General features: G+C 44.3%; 1 protein-coding gene across 1 annotated transcript; it reads left to right on the forward strand.

Moving 5' to 3' along the window:
- The first annotated feature begins 1,414 nt into the window (after positions 1-1,414).
- On the forward strand, positions 1,415-23,618 carry prkar2aa (protein kinase, cAMP-dependent, regulatory, type II, alpha A). Its single transcript, XM_018762318.2, has 10 exons — positions 1,415-3,011; positions 16,651-16,686; positions 17,464-17,600; positions 17,871-17,977; positions 18,574-18,727; positions 18,914-19,015; positions 19,899-19,973; positions 20,971-21,036; positions 21,313-21,451; positions 22,873-23,618. Exons 1-10 carry the CDS (start codon positions 2,741-2,743, stop codon positions 22,995-22,997), a joined length of 1,212 nt encoding a protein of 403 aa, XP_018617834.1. The 5' UTR covers positions 1,415-2,740; the 3' UTR covers positions 22,998-23,618.
- Positions 23,619-25,275: the final 1,657 nt, after the last annotated feature.

The raw sequence follows: 25,275 nt of genomic DNA on the forward strand, positions 1-25,275 counted from the left end.
AGAATGGCACTTTGCATCTGCTCCTGATGGAAGGCCTGGACTGCCTGAGGAATTAGGAAAGGTCTGCTGTGGTCATGGTAACGGCTTTACCTGTCTCTCCAAGTTAAGAAGACACAGGAATAGAACGACTGCTCTATATTTACATATCCTTCGGCATGCAATTGGGAAATCTGCCCGGGCACACTTGGCACAATCACGCTACGTGCCGTTTCCAGAGACTTTTAACAAGAATTTTTGTTGCGTGTCTTGTGGGATTTTTAAAAGTATTCCACCAGGTGTGATATGGATTCATTTTTTTTTTTCCGTACACAAATTAAATCAGTTACCGCATAATTCTTAAATACCACAGTATTCACCGCAGCTCAGTTGTCCACACAACAATGTGTAATGGGGCCTGCAGTGTTAGGAAGACTAGGAAAGGTTATTGGGTAAAATCTCTTCAAGACGCTTGGACAATTGCAATATCCATGCTTTAATCTACTAGTTGAACTGGGAAAACTTTAGATGACTAGCTTGTAGCTCAAAGACTAGGGTCCAAAGGTCACCCAGGAAAATAAGGATTAGTAGACATCCTGGATTAATAATATACTTGTGCGTTTCATTTTCTGCCTTTGTATGACTGCAAATGTTATAACGTTATGGCAAGTGATCTCATTACTCATTTTAGTGTTAGTGATACATACGGAAAAGTTAATTGGCACATTTAAACAGAAATGAATAAAAGCGGTAATACTGTGGAATAACAGGAAATTTCACTTTTAAGACCATATGTCATATTGTTCATCAAGGCCCCACTGCAAAGCATATATATATATATTATATATAAGTGCCCCACAGAGACAGGAGTTCGCAAGCAACAGTCTGGGGACACAGGCAGCATGGTACAATGTATTATTACCTTGAGATCCAAAGGCTGGACCAAAGGTTGCTGATTTGAATACCACATATTTGTATAGTGCCCTCAAGCAAGGTACTTACCCTGAATTGTTCCAGTAAAAAAAAAGTTACCCAGCTTTGTACAGTGTGGCCTAATCAATCATGGTGTGAGTGAGTGCCTTTGCAGAAATAAGTGGAGAAAAATGGAGCTAAATGAGTAAATGTTTGCAGCAGTTCTTGGAAACTCGTTTGGCAGCCAGTCGGTCTGTGTTCTTTGCGTTCTGTTGCTCTGGTTTCACTTTTTTTTTTTTTTTGCTCTTCAGCTCCTGTCAACAGTGGTCACCTCATACTTTGGACATAAGTTCACAGGAGCTTCCCTTCCGAACCCCTCCTGACCCGCCCGAAAGCGTTAACCAAAAAAAAAAAAAGAACGGAAAAAAAACCGCGTCCTGCGTCATACGTCACGTAACGCCCATAACATCGCTCGCCATTGGCTCCAATTCTTCGCCAGTCCTTGAAGCCACGCCTACCACGCGACGCTAAGATCAGGGAGAGAGGGAGAGCCTCACTGGGGAGGCGGGTGCCGACGAAACGGCTATTAATATTGTTACCAAAGAAGAAATTAATTATCAACTTAATCGAATGTCGGAAGTGGAGCTGAAGACACTACTCTGTGAAAATCGGAGCGGTCCAGTTAAACTGTCCTAGCTTGGGGTTGTTGCCTGGGCAGTTCTCAGGTTCCTGGGACGAGGCGAGGGAATCGCCGGGCTCGAGTCGGGCTCCTCCATTCTCGGACTCCAGTTAGCTGCCTCAGCTAACGTGCCGCCGTTACTGTGGGAGAGCTGGCAGCGACCGCCGCCTCCGTCGCCCTTATTACCAGGCGCTTACCGGCGTGTAGCACCGCAACTGGCGCGGTTTACTGAGGAACACGGACCTCACTTTTTCTCCAGCCGTTCGGTGCCAGTAGCGGTAAATTTGCCGACCTACACAGACTCGTCACCCACCTTGCCTTCCCCCCCCGGACCCTCCCTCCCTAGCCGGCCTGCAGCCCCCGCTCGGTGCCGGGGTCAGACGGAAAAGATACGGGGATTACCTAGGCTAGAAGTAAGCGACGTGGAGAAGTAACAGGAGCCACCCAGCCTGTCCAGCCGCCGTCAAAACAGGGTGAGCGAAGCGCCCCGGTCACAAAATCGGCGGTTCTCCGGGCGACGGACGGCGACTCAGCGAGGTTTGCTGGAGCCGCTCTGCTTGACAGCTTTCGTCCGCACCGTTTCAGGCACCGCGCCACGGACACGGCCTCGGCCTAACAGCCCCACCACGAACGAAGCCGGCGCTTCCAGTCCAGAGACCCGCGACACGTCGAACACTTATCTTCGCAAACATTACTTTTCTTAAAAGCAGCAAAGCGGCCCTCCGCCGTCATTTTCGCCGCTCTTTCCACCAACTCCCGCAACAGTTGTTGAAAGTGATGCTGTACAAACCCGCGGGAAAACGAGCGCTCGCCTCAGAGTCGACGGGAGTATAATAGATATTTTTTAAAAAAAAAAAAAGAAAAAAAGGGGGGCAGCAAAATATCGCGCGAGAAGGAGTGTTCGGTGCGCGCTGCGCTCAGATGCCGCTTCGTTAGCGGTAGCTAACAGAGTAGCTAAAGGAGGCGACTCGCTCCGTCCCTGTTCAGTGAGCTAGCTAGCCGATGTTAGCCAGTGTGCTAACTCCAGTTCCGTGGGACGGTCGCTGCTGAATGTGGACTGGCAAAGAATAGCTATTTTCGCCCTTTATTTCCCACATATTTTATATATTGTAATATATAAGACACGTTTCTGTTGGAGGAAAAGGCGGAGAGAGGACGTCCGGACGTGTAGCCATGAGTATCGAGATTCCCGCCGGGCTCACGGAGCTGCTGCAGGGCTACACGGTGGAGGTGCTCCGGCAGAGGCCGCCGGACCTCGTCGAGTTTGCCGTGCAGTACTTCACCCGTCTGCGGGAGAGCAGGAGTCAAGACGGCGCCGGGCCGGGCGTTGCAGCCGCCGCCGCCAAGGCGACCGGGAAGGGGGTCATGTTCGACGGGGAGCCCATGCAAACCGAGTCGAATGGGGACGGGGATGAGGACGAGGACGACGATTCCGACTTCGAGCGTGAGTATCCAGCCCAAGCTTATTAGGAGCGTAATTATTTGTCTCCATGCATATCTGATAAAATAATAAACTGGGGTGGTGGGTTTCCCCCGGAGGGATCCGTTCAGGTTCACAGCTGCGTGCACTCACTCACTGTCACTTTTCACACTCCTCGTACTGGTACGTTACTTACTCGTGTGTGTGTGTGTGTGTGTGTGTGTGTGTGTGAGAGTGAGAAATATGTTACACAACGTGTGAGTGAACTAAGTACATGGGCTCTTCTGCCTAGGAGCGCATTGCTTGTTCGTAACTCAAGTTCCTCCCTTGTCCGTAAGTGACAATGAAAACCCGTCATACGCTACGGACGTCCCTCGGTTTCTTCTTTAAGTTCTCTAATATGACACCTATAACTTGAATGAAAAGTTTATTGAAACTGAAAATGAGTAAACCAGTGCGTGGAGTTTGCTTGTTCTCCCCGTGACTGCGTGGCTCACTTCCGGGTGCTCCGGTTTCCTCCCAGCATTGAATTGGCTGATAATAGGTGTCGTCCCCTCGTGTTCAGTTGTCAACCAGTTCGTTCAGGGAACATGTGCATCATTTCACATTAGGACTGCTCAGCACTCAACCTCCATGAGGTGCGAGTTGTAAACAAAGTTGGGGTGAGTTTCACTGGGGTGCCCCCCGCTCTCCTGTGAGGTGCTCTTTGCTGCCATCTGTTGTGTTGGCTGGTAAACAGGTTGTTTGTTCAGCTACAGACTGAAATATTACAGTAGATAATGAAAATGCAGAAGTAAAATTTTTATCTTCAAAAATTTATAACACGAGGAGCAGGACTGAAATTCATTTCCCGTCAGAGAGAAAAGCTCCGTATTAATGCACATTTAACCTACCCTTGCAGAAACGATCATTTGTATTCTCGGATGCTTTCATTTGTTTAATTTTATTCAGTGTAGTAACTGCTTGTTACTAATATGCAAGGAACTGAGGATATTGCTGGATTGTTAGGAACAGTTATGCAGAGTTTGGAGAACTACTGTTTTGAATGCAGTAAAATCTCGTTGAGAATTTTTGGCTGCACTTATACAGCCGTACATTTGTCTGGAACAGTTAATGTTAAATACTTTTGGTGGGGTGTGCAGGGACTATGGCAGGACTTAAGAGTCTTAGCCTAAGGCTCCTAAGGCTAACAGCCTATTCGTGAAGTGGAAGTTAACTTTTTTTTTTTTTTTTTTTTTTTTTTTAAAGAAGACCTTGGCTTCCTTTAACTAAATCTGAGAACTCTAGCCATAACAGTAGTTTTTGTATCACTCACTTTCTTTGTGCGATTTCCCTCCCCCTTCTTCTTCTCTCCTCTGCCCCCCAGTTTCAGTCTGTCTACAATGTTGTGAAAGAGAGCTACCTTGCAATAACAAGAGTGAAATCTAAGAATATTTTAAATGTCGTAAGTTTAAAATTTTTCTTTGTTTTTCAGTACTTAGTCTTTAATACAGGAGGCAGGACAAAGCGGCATCTCGGTGTTGGTCTTTACTACAGGAAGTGGGAGAATGCAGCCCTCACTCGTTGCTAACTTCTCATAGTGAGCAATGCTAAATTTAGGGATATTCCTGTTAAAAGCATGCTGTATTATACCAAGTTGCAATAAATGTGTTTGTTGTTTTATTTGTGCAAGTATTCCCAATAATCCATGATGATGTTGAAGCTTGTAAACAAGGAAGTACTGAACTACTGAAATGATTTCTTTTGGCAGGAATTTCATTGAGAACCATCTCAACCCTGGAATGCAGCAGAGTATTTCTTCAGAGCACAGGGCAAGGTTTGATGTGGAATTGGACTCAGTTGAGCAGTGGTATATGTTTTGTATAAGTAAGATATAAAACTAGCGTAAAGTATCAATGTACCAGGTGTGTATTATAAATAGCATAGATACGATAAGGGGAGAACTTCCTCTTTAACCATTACACTGCTTGCCACTTAAAAACATTCCACACTCTGCCATTTGCCCTCTGAGATCAGGAAGCCTCGGGATGACAAATTGGCCCGTGTGCTCCCCTGGCAGGGTGACAGTCCTTGTACGGTTCACGATATGCGAAATCGTTCTGTAGATAAGCCTGTCTCTTCAGCTCTTTGCAGGTGTACTTTGGTTGGGTAGGCTGAGGGATTGGGCAGATGCACAAAACTTAGCTGATCTTTTATTGTAATGTATACTTGGAGGAATATGGAGATCAGACAAAGGATTCATAATGGATTGTGGATATGTGCTTTGTGTGATGCTGACAAAGATGCAGTGGGAGGACAACCACAGATGTGCAGTGAATGTCAGTAAACTATGCAGTAACCCTGTAGGCTATTCTGGACATCAGAGCTCCGGTCCTCTTATCGGTTCAGCAGAAAAGTAAACATGGCACGAACACTCGTGGGAGCATCTTGGAAAGTTACAGAATACGAGTTCATCGTACTTTGTACAGAAACATTATGGTTGGCACAAGACAAGAGGAAAATTGTGTTCTGTCACTGACAATCCGTACTAATTGCAGCTATTGATTAATATAGTGCTAATTGCAACTGAAAGGACTGATTCATTATTGTCAATCCAGTTTGCTAATGCTTCTCTCCAAAGCAACTGAAGTTAAGATACTTGCAAGCAATTGTGTTCTTTCTGGAAGCAGGAGTGAGGAGGATGGAGTCATGCTGCGTATGAAACTTGTTATATTCACGTTATGTACAGAAATGGTGAGTGATGACGGAGAATGTTCTTTGGTCTCATTTTTGATTTTGTGTGCTCTTCTACTGCCGGTGAAGGTTTAAATAAGCGGTGGTGAGCATGTGATCACATGCATAAGTCGTATAAACACCTTTAATAACATAAATACCTTACACCAAAGTGAAGCTTTAATTTTGCAGACAGAGGAAGACCTGCTAACGTGAAACATTTGCTTGTAGTGTTACATTGTGCCTTTAACAAGATAGTGTCCGCATACTTTTCAGAGTGACACGGAAAGTGATTTTGGGAACTTTATCTGATGATTTGACTCGGGTATGCGACGGACTGGCGTCCCGTCCTGGGTGTGTCCCCTCCCCCTCCAGCCTTATGCCCTGAGTTGCCGGGTTAGGCTCCGGTTCCCCGCAACCCCGTATGGGACAAGCGGTTCAGACAATGTGTGTCAGACGATGTTTATCAAAATGGCTCCATCCAGTGTACAGTGTCTTGCATCCAGTGGTTGCAAGGTGTACTCTGGAACACTCCCAGACTGCACTGGAAAAGTAGTTGATGATAGTGAATAAAAGTATAGCATTAAAAGACAAGCTGCAAATGATACTACTACTTACAAATATGTTGCAGTCGGGGGTGCGGTGGGTTTGGCCGGGTTCCACTTTGTGGTGGGTCTGGGGTTCGAGCCCTGCTTGGGGTGGCTTGTGATAGACTGGCGTCCTGTCCTGGGTATGTCCCCTCCCCCTTTGGCCTTGTGCCCTGTGTTGCCAGGTTAGGCTCCGGTTTGCCGCGACCCCACTTGGGACTAGCGTTTTCAGACTGTGGTGTTGCAGTCATTTTCATTTATAAAAATACAATTTAGTCAGTTTTATTTGCCAAGGAATAATTAACAGTACTAATGTTAATTTTGATCTACTCACAACTGGAATTTGCTCAAGTGGGTGTTTTCACGGAACAGATTAACCCTATTAAGCAAGGGATGAGTGTATGAGAAATGGCAAATCATAGAAAGCCTTTTTTTCCCCCCCCCCCTTCCCCACCATTCATCTACATCAGCCTTTCAGTCACAGTGTAAACAGAGGGACTCACAAAGGTCCCGTGCAGCTCTGTTTATGTAAGAACTGAATGCATGAGGAGAGTGACTACACCAGTGTTTGAACTGAAACATTAGCTTTCTGAGGTTGGTATTTACTGACAAACAGAGGAGGTAAGTGAAACCTCAAACACGAGCCGTCTCCTCACTCTGTCTACGCTGCGTAAGGTAGCCATGCATGTGATGTCTTAAGGAAGTAACTGTTTAGTGATTTACACTCCTCCTGAAACCCAGCCACTCATTTTTGTCATTCATGTGTGCATCTCCCGAATTGTACATGCTACAATGAGTCCTACTGCACCTTATGGAGGACTGTATGTGGAATTTTTTTTTTATGACAAAACATGTTTGAGGATGGACTCTGACTTTCTAGAAGTCTCAGAAATGCATCCAAAAGCTTACTTGTATAAGACTGAAAAATGTTGCTCATCTTAGTAAACATCACATTCAGCAGGCATCTGTCACCATTAAGAAAAATGAACAGGGCTGTTGGTAGCAATGGTCTAATTAGATTATCGTTGCTCTGGGCCAGTTATCCTGTAATAATTAATGCACACTGACAGGGAGCCACAAGTAAAACCTGCAGTCGTGCATATTGCGGCTTAAGTCCCTGTGCTAGCTAACCAAAGACCTCGGCTGTTCTCCTTCCAGACATAGTCTGTAATACGAGGCCTTTGAACGAGGTGGCCGAACCATGTCTCAGCTTGTGGGAGCAAAAAATTTTGGCTGAAGCCAAGATTTCACTGCTGAGCTGCGGTACCGTTGTCTTTGGGACATGGTGGAACGGAGATCTGCTAGTGCACTTTGATAGTCTGGACTTTATGCCTCTGTGCTGCATTGAATGGACTGCAGAATGGAGCATGGGACAAAGACTTGCAAACTGTAGTGTGTCTGCACTCGGCCGCTTGTTGTGCTCTGGGTGTCAGCGGTATACTTATTGCAGCATAGGATCATGAAACACTGCCTGAGATGTACTCTGTGTAAAAAAGTTCTAATAAACATTTTTCTATTAATGTGCCTGTAACATCTCCGACCCTGTGTGACACTTGTTCTATAAACACGCTTCGCACTTGTAGTGCGTTTCATTGAAGCTGTCTAACTTGTGAAATGTGGAGGGAATTTTCCAAGCCATTTGTTCTGGTCGTATCCTCGAGCAGACCCCTGTGTTGGTGGCGGTACTGCCGATTCAGAGCTGGCATCAGCTCTTCGGGCACAAATGCCTTGTGACGCATTTGGGACACTGATCGATAAGGACGGGGAAAGGGGTTAGAGGCACACGGGCTGCTGCTGTGGTATCGCTGTCACAAGCACATATGGGCCTCGCTCCTCTTCTCTCCCTTTGTTTGTGGTTTTTGCCCTTTCGACAGTTTGCTCTTTCGTAACTCTCAAGCTTTTTTCCTAACGATGACAAGGTGCTTTACAGTCAATTGTTAAACCCACTCCACACATTTGCACGCTTGTCCATAAGTGGTAACTTGGAAGTATCTGACTCATTCCATGATTCCCCCCCACTCTCAGATTTTTCTTTGTTGTTCAAGATTTATTCCAGGAAGTAGTTTTTCCTCATGGGTAACCCGAGCACAAAATTTTATTTGGAAACATGAAGTCTGTGATTATTAATGATAGATTTAGTGAAACATTTTGTTTGGAATGTTTGGCTTCCTTTATGACCAAGATTATGGAAAATTATTGGTCTTATTAAATGATTTCCTTACGCCGGTGATTAACAGATCTTTTGGAAAAAATACTTATACAAATCAAGTTTTAACAGGAAACACTTCTGCCCTCGTGCTCCTACAGTCCTTAAGCTGCAGATTGGCTAGCAGTGGCCTTAGTGTGAAAGTTTTAACTAGTGCATTACTGTTTGTTTTGTTCACAGCCTCTGTGGGCCACATTTGCAACAAACACCTAACAATATATTAATATCAAGGACCTAGTAATAAAGAGTAAGGTCATCCTTTGCTTTCAGAACAGCTTTTTGACAAATAAAACCTCATTCTGATTCATTCCTTTTTGGAATGCTGTCGTACAATTCCTGAACTCTGCTAATTCAATCCTGTAGTAATTTTGAGGCTGTACTTTTGTGGCATTTAGCAACTGTCTTGTGAAGTGCTTTTCTACCACTGAGCTTCGACTTGCCACCGCTGTTCCTGTTTGCCGTTGCAGTTTTAGGTCTGGTATGTGCTTTCATCACTCAGACTTCGAACTGATGGAGTAATTTTTATTTTCTCTGATTCACCTGCACTTCTTGCACTGTTTGACCTCTTTGCAGCTCTACGTTTAAAAGTGAAAGTTTGAAAGTTTTAAAAGCTCTGAGGGAGCCCAATCAGGTCAGACGGCACACAGGCAACAGACTCGGACCACCATGTCAAGTTCATGTTTTACCCTTCAGCCACATGCTGTGGCAGGTTCCATCTTGACACTGAGATAGAGAACACGTGCTCTCTGCAGGACTGTGCAAGTACACCGCAGGCCTGTGCCTTCAGATGCCTTTGTAGTCCTCTATCTAATTGCAGTCTTTCACGGGCTTTTCCCCAAAGTGCCACCCTTTTGGATGGGGGGGGAAGGTACTGATGTCCATCTTTTTAGTCTAAGTTGGAGAAGTTGTGGTTTGGCTGAAGTGTGTAGGAGGGGTTGCTCTGGTTTCCAAGGCTCTTGGTTTTGTGAAACTAGGGACAGCCTGAAGCAGGTGTAAAGGTGCTAGTGACAAGGTCCAGAGGCTTAGCTAATGTCCTTGAGATCCAGGTGTTTATATCTGGCTGGACTTTAACTGGCCTTAAGAGACACCATGATTCTAACAGCTGATAGTCTGTCTGTCTGTGTGTGGGGGGGGTGGGGTTGCCTGGCTGTGAACCATGGGAATGTTTATATTTTAACTTTCTGTGGGAGGACAGTTTCTGTGGCCATGGTTCTGGAATATAGGGCTTTGTAACTCTGGAAGGTGTTAATGGTGTAATTTAATTGCATGTTTGTTTCAAGATCTCATCTTACGATGTGATTTAAATGTCTGCAGGTCAGAGCTGTGAAATGTCCAGTCCTCAAGGGATGCACCCTATACTGGCTTTGGCTCTGTCTCAACCCTGACTTGTTTTATTGATGTAATTACCTGGTAGTTTAGGTGCAAAGTAAGCATTAGCCAAATGAATACAGTCTCGGAAATCTGTGGATCTTCGAGGTCTTGGGCTGCAGGGGTTCATCTGCTATGTAAGATGGATCTTTCACGGCAAACCTCATACATGGGTTCCACAGTGGCTATATTCCTCCAGAACAAATTAAATGTTTGTTTTCGATGGATTGTGGAGTTCTGTGTCCCTCTGAAACACTGAAGATGCAGATCTTGTGTTTTTGTGCATGTTTTAAGGCTAAGAAAACATTTCTGGTTCAGCATGATATTGTGTTGGGCGAGCGCTTAACACTTGAAAATGCTCTTCACATGGTTTGCATCCCATCATACGTTCAAAAAGAAGCAGTGGTGCTCTTTTACTTAAACAAATTTAGGTGCAGAGGAGTTCCAGATTTCCCTGCACGTTGTTACACAAACGTGGGTCATTTACTACAAAGTGGCCCTGTTTTGCATAGTAAACCCAAACCTGCTAACATTGCGTTTTTTCTTCTATTCATAGTCTCGTGGAACTCATTCTGGACTGGTTTGTTTGTTTGTCTTTTCTCCAGGCAAATGCTGGCAGCTGAAGACGCTGCCTTTCACTATGAAATGATGGGGTGGGGGGGGGGGGGGGTACTGTATATAAATGCGTAAGGGAACACATATTTTAAATATTCATGTAGCTGCTGCTGCAGGGTAACAAAGGCAGTATGAACACCTTGTACCAGCATTGTTCTTAAATTGGACTGAGGGTGTATGTGTTGCTGTTTTTAAAGGCCTTTTAGGAAAGTGCTCTGTTGGTACAATTTGGTTAACTTGGAGAATAGAGGGAATAAACTTGATACTCGTCATATCTGTAGGACTTGGTTCTTGCTGTTGTACATCTGAGCTGTTGAAGTGAAATGTAGCTGGAGACAAGCATCAGGTAAATTTTCTTGCTTGTATAGTTACTTATTTGACAGGGCGAACTGATGAGTGTCAGCAGTATAGATTGTTTAAAAATTCACATTTGAAAACCAGTTGTTTTTGCTCGGAGGTTTGTTTACCAACTGAAGGTTTCGGGGTTGGGTCAGTCTTTTTCTGTAATATGTACCTCTTTCCTCTTGCTTGTTTTCGTGCGCGATTAGAGGCCCCTCTGAGCTTGTCCACGAGAGCTCTTATTTTTGTCCCGTTGGCTTTTTAAATTCTGCCTAGCATGCCTTTGTTACAGACGCCTGCCCAGTGTGATGACCGTGTAAGTGCAGCCCCCTAAGGCTGACCTCCATCTGTTTCAGCCTGTTAAGTGTAGGTAACCCTGGTCCTTGTAAGTCATGTTGCCTTGCTTTTGGCTATTATTAAAATGAGTCCGTTTCCCAGTAATGTCCTAAAGGTGTTGGTTGTACTGGGTGCTGATCTTTGCTGCCCACTGGATGTCAGCTCATTTGCCTGGATTCCCAGTTACCTCCCCCGCCACAGGACAGAGGCGCTGATACTGGGTTACCTCCCCCGCCACAGGACAGAGGCGCTGATACTGGGTCATGGTCGAACCCTGGAATTTTTATTGTTTAGACTGCAGCGCAGCATTGTGCCCAAGAAGGGGTGGAAAATAAGAGAATGAATTGCTCTGTGGTTAAGCATGAGTTAAGCATGAAAGGGTTAAGCCTGCCCAAGTTATACAGGAGAGGGATAATTCCTTTTATGGAATTTTGTCTGGAGGAGAAAAATGGAGGGAGAACAGGCTAGTAAACAATTTAAGAATCTTCCATCCGATCCATCCGAATGCTCTTTCCTCTCCCAAGATTCTCACGGGCACCACTGGGGCCTGGCGTACAGAGATGGGTTGAAAATGACGTGAGCAGTTTTAAACCACATCCCATTTGCCATCATGCCAAATGACGGCTTGAGAACTGCTGGTGGGCGTCTTTAGTCTGAGATACGAGGGTAAGTCAAGTTATTTGCGATCATTCGTCTTCAACCAGACTTAATATTGCAGGCACTTTTTGAGTTGTCCTTGTAATTTTACGGGCAGGGAGAAGTAGAGGAGAAACTTAAAACAGTTACACTGACATTTTTAATCAATTGTTTAGTTTAATTTTAACAACATCTACAAGAACTATATACAAAACTGCTCAAAGTTGACAAAGACTAGGGTCTCATTAATTCCAGTAAGACCTTGTAATGGACATATGTATGACGTGTGAGCCAATGACACATCTCTTGGCAGCTGCTGCCCAGTAGAACACACACAAGTTGTAAGTCCATAGGAAACCAGAAACCACAACTATAACCTTAGAAGTTAATATTTGTACCCTGGACCAACAGTATTTAAATGTCAGCTTTTATGATGAACTACTCCAGCGCTACTGTCATCACTACAAGCTGGATGTTGCTCTAAAAAGCATGTCACTGGAGGAGGTAGGTGCTGAAGATGAGGTGCTTCTGTCTCAGCAGGTGCTCAACCTGGACCTTGTATATCTTTTTTAAACTTTCACAAAGCCTAGCAGTGTCTTTCAGTTTTAATCGCCACAGTGGCTGAGCTTGCTGCTATCACAGTTCTGGCATGTGGATAAACAACATTTTTATTAGCATTTTCCATTGGAAATGGACCGTTTCATCAGTTTTGTATTTGTTGGCTGTACACAACCTTAACAATAGCAGTGTTTTAAGCCTGTTAAGTGTCAGTTGTATCATAGCACTATTCCATATTAGCATAAATCCATCATCAAAATAAACCACTTTAAAAGGCCCTGCTGAAGCAAACTTGCTCTGTCAGCTGCAAACAATGTGCAGGTGAACTGAGGTCAGTGTTTTCACTCAAGTACAGAGGTGAACTCACCTTGAGTGTGATTGAGATGCCTGGATTGAACCTTTGAGTCCTTTACCATTCATTTCAGGAGGCTTATAATGACAGTACGCGCTGTTCTAAATTCTGTTTACCATGGGACAAATCGCATTCATTGAACAAAGTCAGAATAATACGTATGTGCTTGTTCAATTAAACTATCAAACCAAAACGCATCTATTTCTTTCAAGAAAAATATTTGCCACAATTTTTTCAGCACAAGGCAGGAATTTGGTTTGATCAGTAGCTGCGTAAACATCAGCTTGCAAAAGACATTTTTAAAAAATATTTGCATTTATTTGTTTGTTGTGGGTGTCAGAACAGTTTTTGTTTGTGCTTTTGTGTAAACAACAACAATGATGTCGTGGAAATGCTCATATTTCTTCCTGCACATCCTGGTCCCTTCATGAATTCACCCATTTGTTCGTTCATGCGTGTGAAATCCATTGAGTACATGCACACCGAGGCTGCAGCGTTGGGTTCCGTTAAAGGTCTACTTTGTCTTCGCGCTCCCCGATGTTCCCTCCCGTGGCACAGCGTCTTAAGCCAGACGAGCACTGATTATCATACTATAATAGCATATTATTACTTGTCAAGCAGGACCTACCAAAAGATGACGGCTGTAGACCTCCGACTGCAAAAAAAAAAAAAAAAAAAAAAAAATGCACGCTGCGGTGGCTTTGTGGTATACTACACACTCGCTGTCACAGCGATGGAGTGAACTTGGCACTCAATTTATTTGATAGTTGGGTTCTCCTGGCCTATTAAGTCTTGTTGCTATAGTGATGGCTTATGTGGGAGGAGTTGAAGCCTATTGTAATTGAGTTGTATGCCAATCTCTTATTAAGGGGATATCTTCTATGCCCTTTCTTTATGGGTTCTTCAAAAGGTAACTTTCACTACCATTTAGGTTTGTATTTTGAGCATGTGCCATTTCTCCCCCAAAATCAACTCATGGTCATTTTGAGAAGCTTAATTCCCTCAAGTTAATTTTCTGTGCTGTGAGTTTCTCCAGTCTTCATACTCTGTGTTAGGTTTGTTGATGTAAAATATAACATTCTTGTCTGCTGTCCAGTGTGAATAGTGTCTAACTTGAGTGATGAAATTGTAGTATATCTCTTCTGTCGTGAAATTAATAACCTAATAATGTCCACAATCTGAAATTGCCTTTACCTGAAGACAGACATTGTTATGTAATGTGTCCCATCTGGCATGCAAGTAAGCTGCAGAGATATGGCCCCAGTGGGTACTGGTAAGTTGATGGGTGCCCCATGGTGAGGACCTGGCTTCAGTCTTGCTGCGGTAGCCAGGAGGCCTGGGGGAAGCCTGTTTGGTTGCTGCTGTCTTGGTTGAGGGAGCTGGCGAGAATGTCATCTCTCATTGGACATAGTGACATCTCCAGGTATTTGGTTTCCTACAGGCTTGTGTGTAGAAGTGTGGGGTAATGCTCTCCTCTAAGGGTATTTTCACCCTATAAAACCTGAACCGGTGAGTGCATATTGGAAGAGGTGTGTGTCTGGGTTTACTTCATCCCACTTAGCATCAATTTCACTTTCCATTCTGGAGAAATAAGGTTCATATTGGCCATGGCTACATATAAAGACAGTGTCACAGAACACAGAAAAGGGCCAAAATAACTTTTGCTCATAACATCTTTCATTGATGCTTCTCAGGTTCTGTCACTAATCACCTAGCTAAATTTAATTTTCTCAGATTAAAATTGCACTTGCCACTTTCTCATTATAAACAAGACGTAGCCAATTGATTGGCTCCGAAATTAAGGAATAATAAAGGAATAAATGGGTTTTAGTAGCGGTGAACACATAGTGAGCAGTGAAACATGGTCAGTTATTGTGGGCTACTTTTTAATTTATACATAATTGTCTCTTGGCAGTAGTGTAATGTTTTCGTTCTTCAGTAGATGAGACAATGTTGCTTTGCACTAGTTCTTGTTTCACTACTTTGTGCAGGTCCTGTATCGGAGGGCAGAGGGCTTCCAGCTAAACCCAGATTAGGTGAATCGACAAGAAGCCATAGCTGGGGGTAGTTATGGCAGCATGTGACTGTCTGTAAAAGTGGTCCCCTGTGAGTGGTCAGGTACCAGAGCACCAGTTCCGGGTGGCATTGTGATTAGGGATATTGCCTTGCAGCCTCAAGCTTTCTGGATAGAATCTATCTCCCACTGTAGTGTACTCTTGATCATGGTAGTTACCCCTCAATTGCTGTAGTATAAATTAACCTATTATGTAAGGAGTTGGGGCAGCTGGTAATATAGTGGTTACAGCTGTTGCCTTTGGTCACAAAAGTTGCAGGTTCAAATCCCACCTCCACCTATAGTACCCTCAAACCATGTACTTACTCTGAATTGCTCCAGTAAAATTACTCAGCTGTATGAATGGGTAAAAAATTGTAACAATGTACTAAGTCACTCTGGTGAAAAGCATCTGCTGAATGAATGTAAATGTAAATTCATTGTCTAACATTGCAAGTTCTGTCCCGCAAAGGTGTTGGACCAATAAAAGGTTAACGAAACACAGTTGAAACCCTGCGCTTTCACATGCTCGTGATGCTTCGGGCGCTGCCCTTATGAACAAATGCTTGACGACTCATGACTCAGGAACCTTCATTCAAGTGGAAATTACCAGTTGTGTAGTTTGACATGTTTTATAGCTTTTGATGATTGCGAGGTCACACCTGATGTGCGGTTCCAGAGGAAAAAAAGGATGGACCCAAGGCTGTGGGACCAGTGCCATTTTGTGAGGTTCTCGCAAGCCCACTGTGTAGCGTTCACACTCATACTTTCTGCACTTTAATTTTACAAATACATTTGTTTAGCTGATGCTTTTCTCCAAAGCGACTTACGATGTTAAACTACTTAACTTTTTTTTAAAAAAAAAAAAAAAAAAACCCCATTTACACAGTAGAGCAATTTTTACTGATGTGTTTTTAGGGTAAGTACACCTTGCTCAAGGGTACTACAGCTGGAGGTGGGAATCAAACCTACAACCTTTGGGTCCAAAGGCAGTAGCTCTAACCACTATGCTACCAGCTGCCCTCAATTTTTACTTTTGCATTTTGGTCTTTAACACCGCTGGTGTTTGTTCACCTTTGTTCCACAAGGATATATAGCAAACACATTTTTAGGATATAAATTACAACATTTGTGTGTATTTTCCTCCTGGTCCCAATAGTGCCTTTCCCACCACCCCCTCTTTTCCCTTTAAGCCATATTGATTCCATGGAATGTGTGTTTTCAGTAAGCGCTGTATTTTATGGAACAGTGGAGCAGTCCATCTTTGGCAACGGATGCTTTGGGAGACACTGTCAGAGCACACACTCAGTGATGGGACTTCGCTCAGTCTTACTTAATTGTAAAAGCAGCTTCATGACATTTCTATTGTTGTATTTTTCACTTTTTCTGATGTCCAAGCAGAGCGATAATTTATATTTGGGTACATGTCTTGTGTTAATTAGTACAGGGTGTGTATTGTACTGAGACACATGACTTTAACCCCAGTAAGTCTCCTCAGCAGACCCTCTCAAGGCACGTGGCGCTGTGTGACTCAGCTTACTTGGGGGGGGGGGTTGTGAGGACGCCACGTTTTGAAGGGCCTGAAACGTACAAATGTCCCTTCCGTCACATTTGACAGCGCCGAGCTAACAGCCCCCGACAGGCTCATATCAGAGTGTTAATTGAGTGAGCGAGTGGGGGCCACGGGCTCTGTTATTGACATGGCCCCGTTAGGGTGTGTGTCTCTCTCTCTGTGTGCATGCTTGTATACACACACACGCTTTCCTTACCACTACTGGAAGTAAGATTGGTCATTACAGGACACATGAAAAATGGTTTACAAGCGTATTGTAGCTGTGTGTTGCTCTGATGTGCGAATGTTTGTTTCCCTCTTTAACGTGCTGCCTTTCTTCTCTCCGTAGCCCCCCCTCCGAGCAGATTCAGCCGGAGAGTTTCAGGTGAGACGAGCCTTTCGCTTTACCTTCTTGCGGCAGCAGCACATTGTAGTGTTGCTGCGTGGGCGAGCTTGAGCGCAGGGTGTCAGACGAGCTCCTGTTCATTGTGATGTTCAGCTGAATGTTTCCCCATGTGGACGTGGCATGTTTCGCAGCCAGTAGAATCCCTGGAAAGTGCGTTTCACTGAGGGTATTAGAGCGGCTGGTCGGTGGCGCGAGGGGATTTCACTCAGCTCAGGGGGAGGGCACAGGGGTATTAGCGGTCGCCCGCCATTGACGCAGTTCATACCGAATCAAACCTGAAAATAGTTTGGCCTTGTGTGATCGCAAGAGCTTACACTAAATTTTAATTACTGATTCATGCAGTAGATGCGCTTAGAGGAGCTGAGTGCAGGGGAGTGAGAGGAACTGCTAGTGGGCTTTTCAGAGCTTTGCGATTTGTTCCTTAGCCAAGTCTTAGATGTATTTGGCAAACAGATTTATCACATTTACACACGGTGTTTAAGGCGATTCTGTGCCCCTAATTATAAAGGGACGCTTCGGAAGGGGCCCTGGAAAAGCATCAAGGTATATTTGGAGAGAACGAAAAGTTACCCTTTTAGAATTTTTTTTCTCTCTCGCTAAATACCAGTAGACTGTAAAGGGGACTAATAAACCCTCAGAATGAATGAATTTGGACAATGTGGTCTGTCCCCAATGGCTGAATATAGCAGTACAGGTTTGCCCACCTGTTGTGTCTAACTGCACTCATCCTCCCTCCATGGCGTCGCCTTCCTGCAGTGTGCGCAGAGGCCTTCAATCCTGACGACGACGAGGAAGACACGGAACCGCGTGTGGTGCACCCCAAAACAGATGAGCAGCGCTGCAGACTGCAGGAGGCCTGCAGGGACATTCTCCTCTTTAAGACCCTAGATCAGGTATGCACGCACACGCCTGTTAACCTGCATTGGAAGGTATGAGCGAACACACAGACTGGCAAAATCTCTTGTCAGAATACGGGCTGCAGTGACACTTGTTCGGCAGCTGCTTCCTGCTCACCTCGCTCTTCAGCGCACAGAGCCTGACAGCTGCACTGACTTGATGTTTGTGTGTCTGTCTGCACTTTGGGTCACTGGTGTTTAGCTTGCCTTGTGGCCAGCAATGGGGCTTTAACCCCAGTCCTCTCTCTCCCTCCTTACCTCTCTCAGGAGCAGTTCTCAGAAGTGCTGGATGCCATGTTTGAGCTTCGTGTCCAGCCCCAGGAGCACGTCATTGACCAGGGTGACGACGGGGACAACTTCTATGTTATTGAGAGGTCTGTGCACATGTTTGTGCTCAAATGTACTCTGAGCAGCTTTGGAACACACTGATTGATAGGAACAGCACTGCTATGTTACTGGTAATTGACTTTAATCTTTCAAATGACTGAACAAATGTCATTTCACATTGTGCAGCTCAGAGTAGCGTTGGTCGTGTTGCGAGTGTGTGAACGAGTGTATTGTGAACATGCTCAGCAAAGGTCTTGCAAGATGCTACGATACTACAGTTCGCCTGTAAATCTGTCAATATATAGAATGTTTCTCTAAATATCTCGAGCCTGTGTGTCCCTGTGAAGGAATGCTGTTTTTTTTTCCTCCTCGGCTCTCTACTCATTAAGTTTCAAAGTTAGTCACAATAACCCTTGGACTCTTAACATACTGGTTTCAATGTCTTGTTTGTGCCCAAGGTCTTTCCAAAGGAAGCGGCTATATTTGCTTTTATTGAAACTACCACTGGCCTTGTCATGGAACTAATTGTGTTCTTTGGTGGCCTTGGAACATTTTTTTTATTCCCTCCTTCCTTTGAGAGACTTTTTTTTTTTGATCTGCCATTGTTTATGTACCTCTGCATTGCTCCATCTCTCCTGCACAGAGGAGTGTATGACATCCTGGTGCAGAAAGACGGCGTCAGCTGCTGTGTGGGAAAGTACGACAACAAGGGCAGCTTTGGGGAGCTGGCACTCATGTACAACACCCCTCGTGCCGCCACCATCATGGCCACCACAGAAGGGGCATTGTGGGCCCTGGTAAGAGGCGTCAACTCTGCTTTCCCAGCAACCACCCCACTCCGTTAACCTTAACTCGGTTGCCACCACAGTGCCATCTTGTGGACTGAAACATTGACTATAGCTTGTATTGACTGTTTCAACCTTTTGTTGTAGCTCAAGGTGTGTGTGTGTGTGTGTGTGTTGACCTTTATTTATTTGTAACAGGACCGGGCCACGTTTCGCAGACTTATTGTGAAAAACAACGCCAAGAAGAGGAAGATGTACGAGACCTTCATTGAGTCTGTTCCACTGTTGAAATCTCTAGAGGTGTGTGTGTCTGTGCATAGGGACCCCCCCCCCAACCCTTATCACAGGGCCAGTACAATTACTAAATTATTTTTAGATGCTACAATTATGATAGTTGGGAGGGGAAATTGAAGACATTATCACAGCATTTCACAGCTTTCTCCACCAAGGCAGCTGGTTTCCTTTTATTGCATTGACCCATCTACCCATGATGCACCATGGCAGTGCATCAAAGGGAAAGGATGTGCCACCCATCTGTTGGCTGGCGGAATGTAGTCTTAGATCTGACGTGAGCTGTAGCTAGAACTTTGTTACACATGCTTAAGCAGCAGGTTTAGTTAGGGTTAGTTGTTGCATTAAGCTCAAGAGGACCTGGTTTGAATGCCCGTTCACCTTTTAGTACATTTGACTGAACTGGAGTAAAAATTATCCAGCTGACCAAATGGGTAAATTGTAGTAAGTAGCTTAGTATACAGACCTGACATTGCATGTCACCTTAGACAAATGTATCAGCCAAATCTTTTTTTTATATTAAATTTTTAAAGAGTGAACATTGTTCTCACTTTGACCATAATGTTGAAATGGGATACATGTAGTCCATAAAAATGTGATTTTAACATGCTGTTCTCCTTCCAGAGAATCACATGCCAGTTATCCCCTGCCCAGGTCCCCTAAACATGTGTTTATGAATAAGCAATGAAATACTGAAGAAAAGAATTAAAAACAAAACAAAAAAAAAAAAAAAATGGAAACCCTCAGCCTGTTCCAGCAGGTGTTTTCCAGTGTAATGTTCCTGTTTTTGCAGTAGTGCTGCTGTTATCAGATGTAGCAGGAAATTGCTTGTGCAGTTCCTTGTGTGTTACAGCTCACTCTCTTGTGTGTCTGTTTCCCACCTCTGCCTCAGTTGTCGGAACGAATGAAGCTTGTCGATGTCCTGGGAGCGAAAGCATTTCAGGATGGAGAGCAAATCATAAAACAGGTAGAACTCAAGTGTTACTACTTTAAATTTATTCACTCATCAGTGACTAAAGGTTCAGTGCAGGGGTTGCTGTGGTCCAGAGCCTATTCCAGAAGCAAAGGATGTGAGTGAGGGTACACCTGGAACGGCAGTCAGTGTCTCCCTTACTGGCACACACACATGCATAACAGGCAATTTAGTCACCAGTTCAATTGAAAAACATCTCTGGACTGTGGGAGGAAGCCAGTACGCCCGGATGCAACTCATGCAAACAATGGGGCACCGTTGAAAATCCACACAAACAAAACCAGATTCAATCTCATCCTAACCCTCACCCCCAGTTGTAAGGCAGCAATGCTATCTGCTATGCCACCGCATAGCTTTATTTTTTTAAAGCCAGCTTTATCATACTGTTATATATTCCAGTGTCCATGAACCCCTAGTACTGGCAAATGCCACTTGATTGGACTGTCCAACAGAGGTGAAATGGTTTTGTGTTTTTAGATGTTTGAACTTTTAACGGTAATGTAGCTGTGAAAAAGTGTACAGGTCCTTTCACGTTACTGTTGGAATGTTTCCATCACCCAACTAAGATGCACAATCACTTTTAAGGCAACATATAAGGTTTATATTTTAGACCTGAATCGGTAGTGTCCCAACAGAGCTGGCCTGAAATACAAGGGGAATTTATAAAAAAAACTGTAGCACAAACAGCTGGTTTACCTGCATAACACATTGTTTTAATCCATCACCAGTTCACCTGGGAACTGTTTCCATTAAAGTGGACAATCTGACCCAGCATTTGATTATATACTCAGTATAAAAGATTCTGGATGTCATTGTTTAGTTTGTTCTGTTCAGTACAGTGCTGCTGTTTTGTGTGAATATTTCTGAATTAGTATACGTGATTGCATAACAGTGATTTAGGTTCTTGTTCTTGTCCAGCTGAACGATGCGTCACCACTGTTGTTTGCACTGGGCTGTTAGGTTACTGTAAGTGGGGTTTTCTTTCTCTCAGGGCGAGAAGGCTGACTGTTTCTACATCGTAGAGTCTGGGGAGGTGAAGATCATGATGAAGAGCAAAGTAAGTGTGGACCACAACTTCCTTCCATGCCCCCCGCCCCCCATCTCCCCCAGGGGTGGTTGTCTGTCTGGCAGCACAGCTGAAAAAAATCATCCTGGTGGATGTGTGAATTGATACAGTGCCTGTGGAGGGAATGGAGGCTACATGGTAATTTATGGATGCTCCTGGGTTTTTGTTATATGTCAGTTAAATGGTAGAGGTTTTTTTAATGCAAAAATTGAGTTTTTTTTTGTGTACTTGAGCAATAAAACGGCATTCCCTCTCTTTCGATTGCAGACCAAGGCAGACCAGCAGGACAACATGGAGGTGGAGATAACACGTTGCAGTAGGGGTCAGTATTTTGGGGAGCTGGCCTTGGTCACAAACAAGCCCCGTGCAGCATCTGCCTACGCCGTGGGAGACGTGAAATGCCTGGGTAAGAAGCTGTGAGCCTCCATGCGTGTGCCTGCCTTCCAGACTGGTGCTTTGATGATGGCGGTGGATAATTTGGGTATTTAAACCTGTACTGTGGCTGTGTGAGGAATATCATGCATTGTTGAGCCATACTCAATGGCCAACGTATGTCATTCTGGGTTATTTAATGCATACAGTTTCCATCTATCTCTCTGTCCACCATAGTAAGTCGTGAGGGCACTCTTTCTACATTCTTTACATTCTCTCGCAGTCCGTATCCCCATGTGCCATATGGAGGAAAGCGAAGCAGCATACTGGTAACTGGTGACCAATAATCCGTAGACACCCAGTGTGACACTGAGTTTACGTTGGGAAACTATGCCGTGGTCGGACAAGACCCCCTAGCTGGCTCAATCACTCGCCAGCGTAGAGGTCCATTAAGCTTCACTGCTGTGAGAACTGCAATCATGCTGTGAAGCAACTTAGACCTTTATCTGCTGAGCCTCTATTTATACTGAATTTTGTATGTAATAGAATGGAGTTTTATTAATATTTTTTTGCAAATATTTTCTTCCATTTAGGGCAACTGGTTTAAAAAAATTACATTATTGGGCTTTTTAAAAATTTTTTAAATTAGGCTTTTCAAGTCAATGTTCTCTTTACGACATGGTGTACTACATCTGCTCTTACATGACAGCCAGGTTTAATTTGCTTTTCAAGATCATTTGCTTCCTGTGGGTTTCCTCATCAGAAATCAGCAAAATATTTATCTCAGCACCCAAGTTTTACCTTAAGGTGCCTTTTATGCTGCTGTCAAGCCAGTATTTGAATCGAAACGCAGTACAGACTGATACAGAATGAGTACCTTTCTAAAAGGTACAATGGCAGGGCTCCTCCTGGGACATGAGCAGGCATGTTCTACATGAGTCTAAAATTTTTCACTGGTCACAGACTTGATTTCTAATGTTTCATAATTCTCACCACCCCAGCACTCCTGCAATTCTGGCTGCATTCACAAGGGATCCAAAAATTGAAAGTCTGGTTATAGATTTTAACTTGAGTGTGTTTAAGTGAGCTTCCCCTTGTCCCTCCGAACTGCTGAACCACCCTTTCGTCATTCAAGAAATGAGCTCAAAATGTCTTGCAGACACACTTCTCTACTGATCACCTAATTGCTCCATATATTTAAATCATATCTGTCACAATTGCTTTTATTTTGTGACGGTCAATGCTGTAGGTAGTTTCTGCTGTAATGTGCCCTGGAAAGAACAGTGTTGTTCAGACCCCCCAGAGAATCACTCGTCTGTCTAAAGCTGTCTGTGAAATGCACTTCTACTCTGAGCTTTATGTCGCTTTGGAGTGAAGCATCTAATTTAAAGAATAAATGTAAAGTTCCGTTTTTCTTTGGCCGCTAATTCTCACCTCTCTTTGCCTCATTTGCAGTAATAGACGTGCAGGCATTTGAGCGTTTGCTGGGCTCCTGCAAGGAGATCATGAAGAGGAACATCGCCCACTACGAGGAGCAGCTGGTGGCGCTGTTTGGCTCCAGCATGGATCTGAGGGACTGACTTGCTCCCTGATGTGCCTTACCTGCACACACAGACACACCCAGACACTCTACCAAGCTCAACCCCCCACACACACACACACACACACACACCTACACACACCTACCTAATAGATTCTCACTCCATTTCCTCAAATATACTCCAGTGACTCCAGCCCTGGTTCAGATGATCTCCATCCTTCTTTACACTCCAGCTCATGCACATTCATTCACAGACAGTCTGTCACGCTTTCCTGCTCCGGTTTGTCGTCGCGGTGGCGTACAGCTGACATAAATAAAACTCAGTGAAAACTCTGAGATAAAGCGGTGCAAAGGTGGTGTGGCCATGCACTGGAACCTGAGCCATCCATGTTCTGGCACTACTGGAAGGGTGTGTGCAGATGCAGCATGAATGTAAAGAGCGCTGAAGGCAGCCAGTGCCATCTGAAGCACTCTCTCGGTCCAGGATGAGGTAGACCTGGGCACTGGGGGCTTTGAGGGGGTTTTTAGCTGTAGTCTATCACATTGCTGCAGTATTTTGAGCAAGTCCGCACCCCAAGCTCGCTCACTCACTCGCCTGACTTCAGTGGTTCATCTTTTATGTCGCTGTACATGTCACGGATGCAAGCATCTCGCAGAGGTTCAAGAGGGCATGTGCACAGCTTCACCCATGCCACGCACACACCCTCGCGCAGGCACACAGAATAAACCTCAGCCAAGGACGCACGCACTGATGACGATCAGCGGAAAACCTTCCCATAAGTGTGTGCGCATGCAAGGAACCTCAACAGCAGAGGGGATTGGAGGAGGGGTTGGAGTGTAAAGTAATACAGTATGGTGTGTATACACAACATTCAAGTTTCAGCCTTGAACTCTGACCCCTTCCTCTTGCCTGTGCTCAGTTTTTGTCTTTTATATTGCTGATGTTGAAGGGGACTAGTGACACGCACACACACTTTCCAAAAGGACATACAAACAACCTCAGCCAAGGATGAAAAGAACGCACGCGCACACAAACGCACGCACTTGCAGCAGCAAACCTAAATGACTCGTATGTTTAAAGTTTAAAAAAAAAAAAATGGCAAAAAAGGATAAATTTTAGAAACATTTTATGAATATAAAAACAAGCTTTGATAAAATGTTATTTAAATAAAAACCAAGTGTTTCCTCTTTGGGGTCCTTGATTATTGCTCTCCTGCTGTTCTTAATGCAGTTTGTGCTGGTGATTTTGACAGAGGTCTGTTCCAGGTTGGGTTATTATAAACTTTACATGTTGTATCGATTGTGTTGTTTTGTTTTGACCAATCCAGAAAAAAAAAAAGAAACTACAATGTTATACAGAAATATATATTGAGTTTCTCGCTTTGATTCTTCTAAGTTGTCCTGGGGAAAAAAATAAAGCATACATTTTGTTAAAGTGCGGTGTGTGTTTAAATGGAGTGTGTCTGGGTAGATTTATGACTTGTACCAGTGTGTTATGGTGTCATGTGACTTCAGAGCGGGATGGACAAAGTGGCACTTCTTTACGCTTTGCAGCGAGTTGTAGAGGCCAGTTGTAAGCGCCCATTCTGTGTGTGTGTGTGTGTGTGTGGTTCTATGTTGCCACATGCCCACCTTTAACTGGCCCAAAAATGCAGAAACGAGCAGCTGAATCAAACTGTTTGGCCCCAGAACTAATGTACAAAATAAACGTGGTACCCCGGAGACTCTGCGTACATGATTCTCCAACCATGTACTGATGTATGTCCTTTTTCTCTATCGAAAACTTTCCCTTTTTAAAGTTTATTGCATTTTCAGGTATTTCCCTTCATGCAAGATAGTTTCATGTGAAGTCTGAGCCTTTTCTCCATGTGGTGAGAAATTAAATGTGGGGAAAATATTAAATTCCCCTTTGCAGGCATTTTTGTACAAGTATTTTGGAATCATTTCAGTTTCCCTTCCAGCACCTGGTTGCAGTGTAATTTGCACACGTGAAATTTTTTGAAACGTCACATGAAGTTCAGCTGCCAGGCTTCCATGAGCGGTTACATTCTGGAAAATTCATTGGTTTATTGTTTTGCTCAAAGGGCAGAAAGTGAACTGTAGTGTTGTTTTACACTAAATACGTATGTGTATGTATATTTGTGTTTTCTAACACTGTCCTCTTTCCATTGTACCTGCCGTCGAGGGAGGGAACGGACGTGGTTCCTGTCCCGTTAACCTGTCGTTACAGGTTATCATTTCTCAGCGGTTTCCAGGTTTTCACTCGACTGCCTAGAGACCGCGGTGCTCCCTGCCCTCTGTGCCGTTTCTGTGTCGAT

This window comes from Scleropages formosus, chromosome 2, assembly GCF_900964775.1.
Source record: "Scleropages formosus chromosome 2, fSclFor1.1, whole genome shotgun sequence".
NCBI lineage: Eukaryota > Metazoa > Chordata > Actinopteri > Osteoglossiformes > Osteoglossidae > Scleropages > Scleropages formosus.

What these genes read in the sequence shown, in the direction of transcription:
- prkar2aa (XM_018762318.2), top strand. Translation starts at nt 2,741, where the DNA reads ATGAGTATCGAGATTCCCGCCGGGCTCACGGAGCTGCTGCAGGGCTAC. An exon ending in ATTCAGCCGGAGAGTTTCAG is followed by an intron (nt 16,687 to 17,463) that starts GTGAGACGAGCC and finishes GCCTTCCTGCAG; the next exon opens with TGTGCGCAGAGGCCTTCAAT. An exon ending in AGATCATGATGAAGAGCAAA is followed by an intron (nt 21,037 to 21,312) that starts GTAAGTGTGGAC and finishes TTTCGATTGCAG; the next exon opens with ACCAAGGCAGACCAGCAGGA.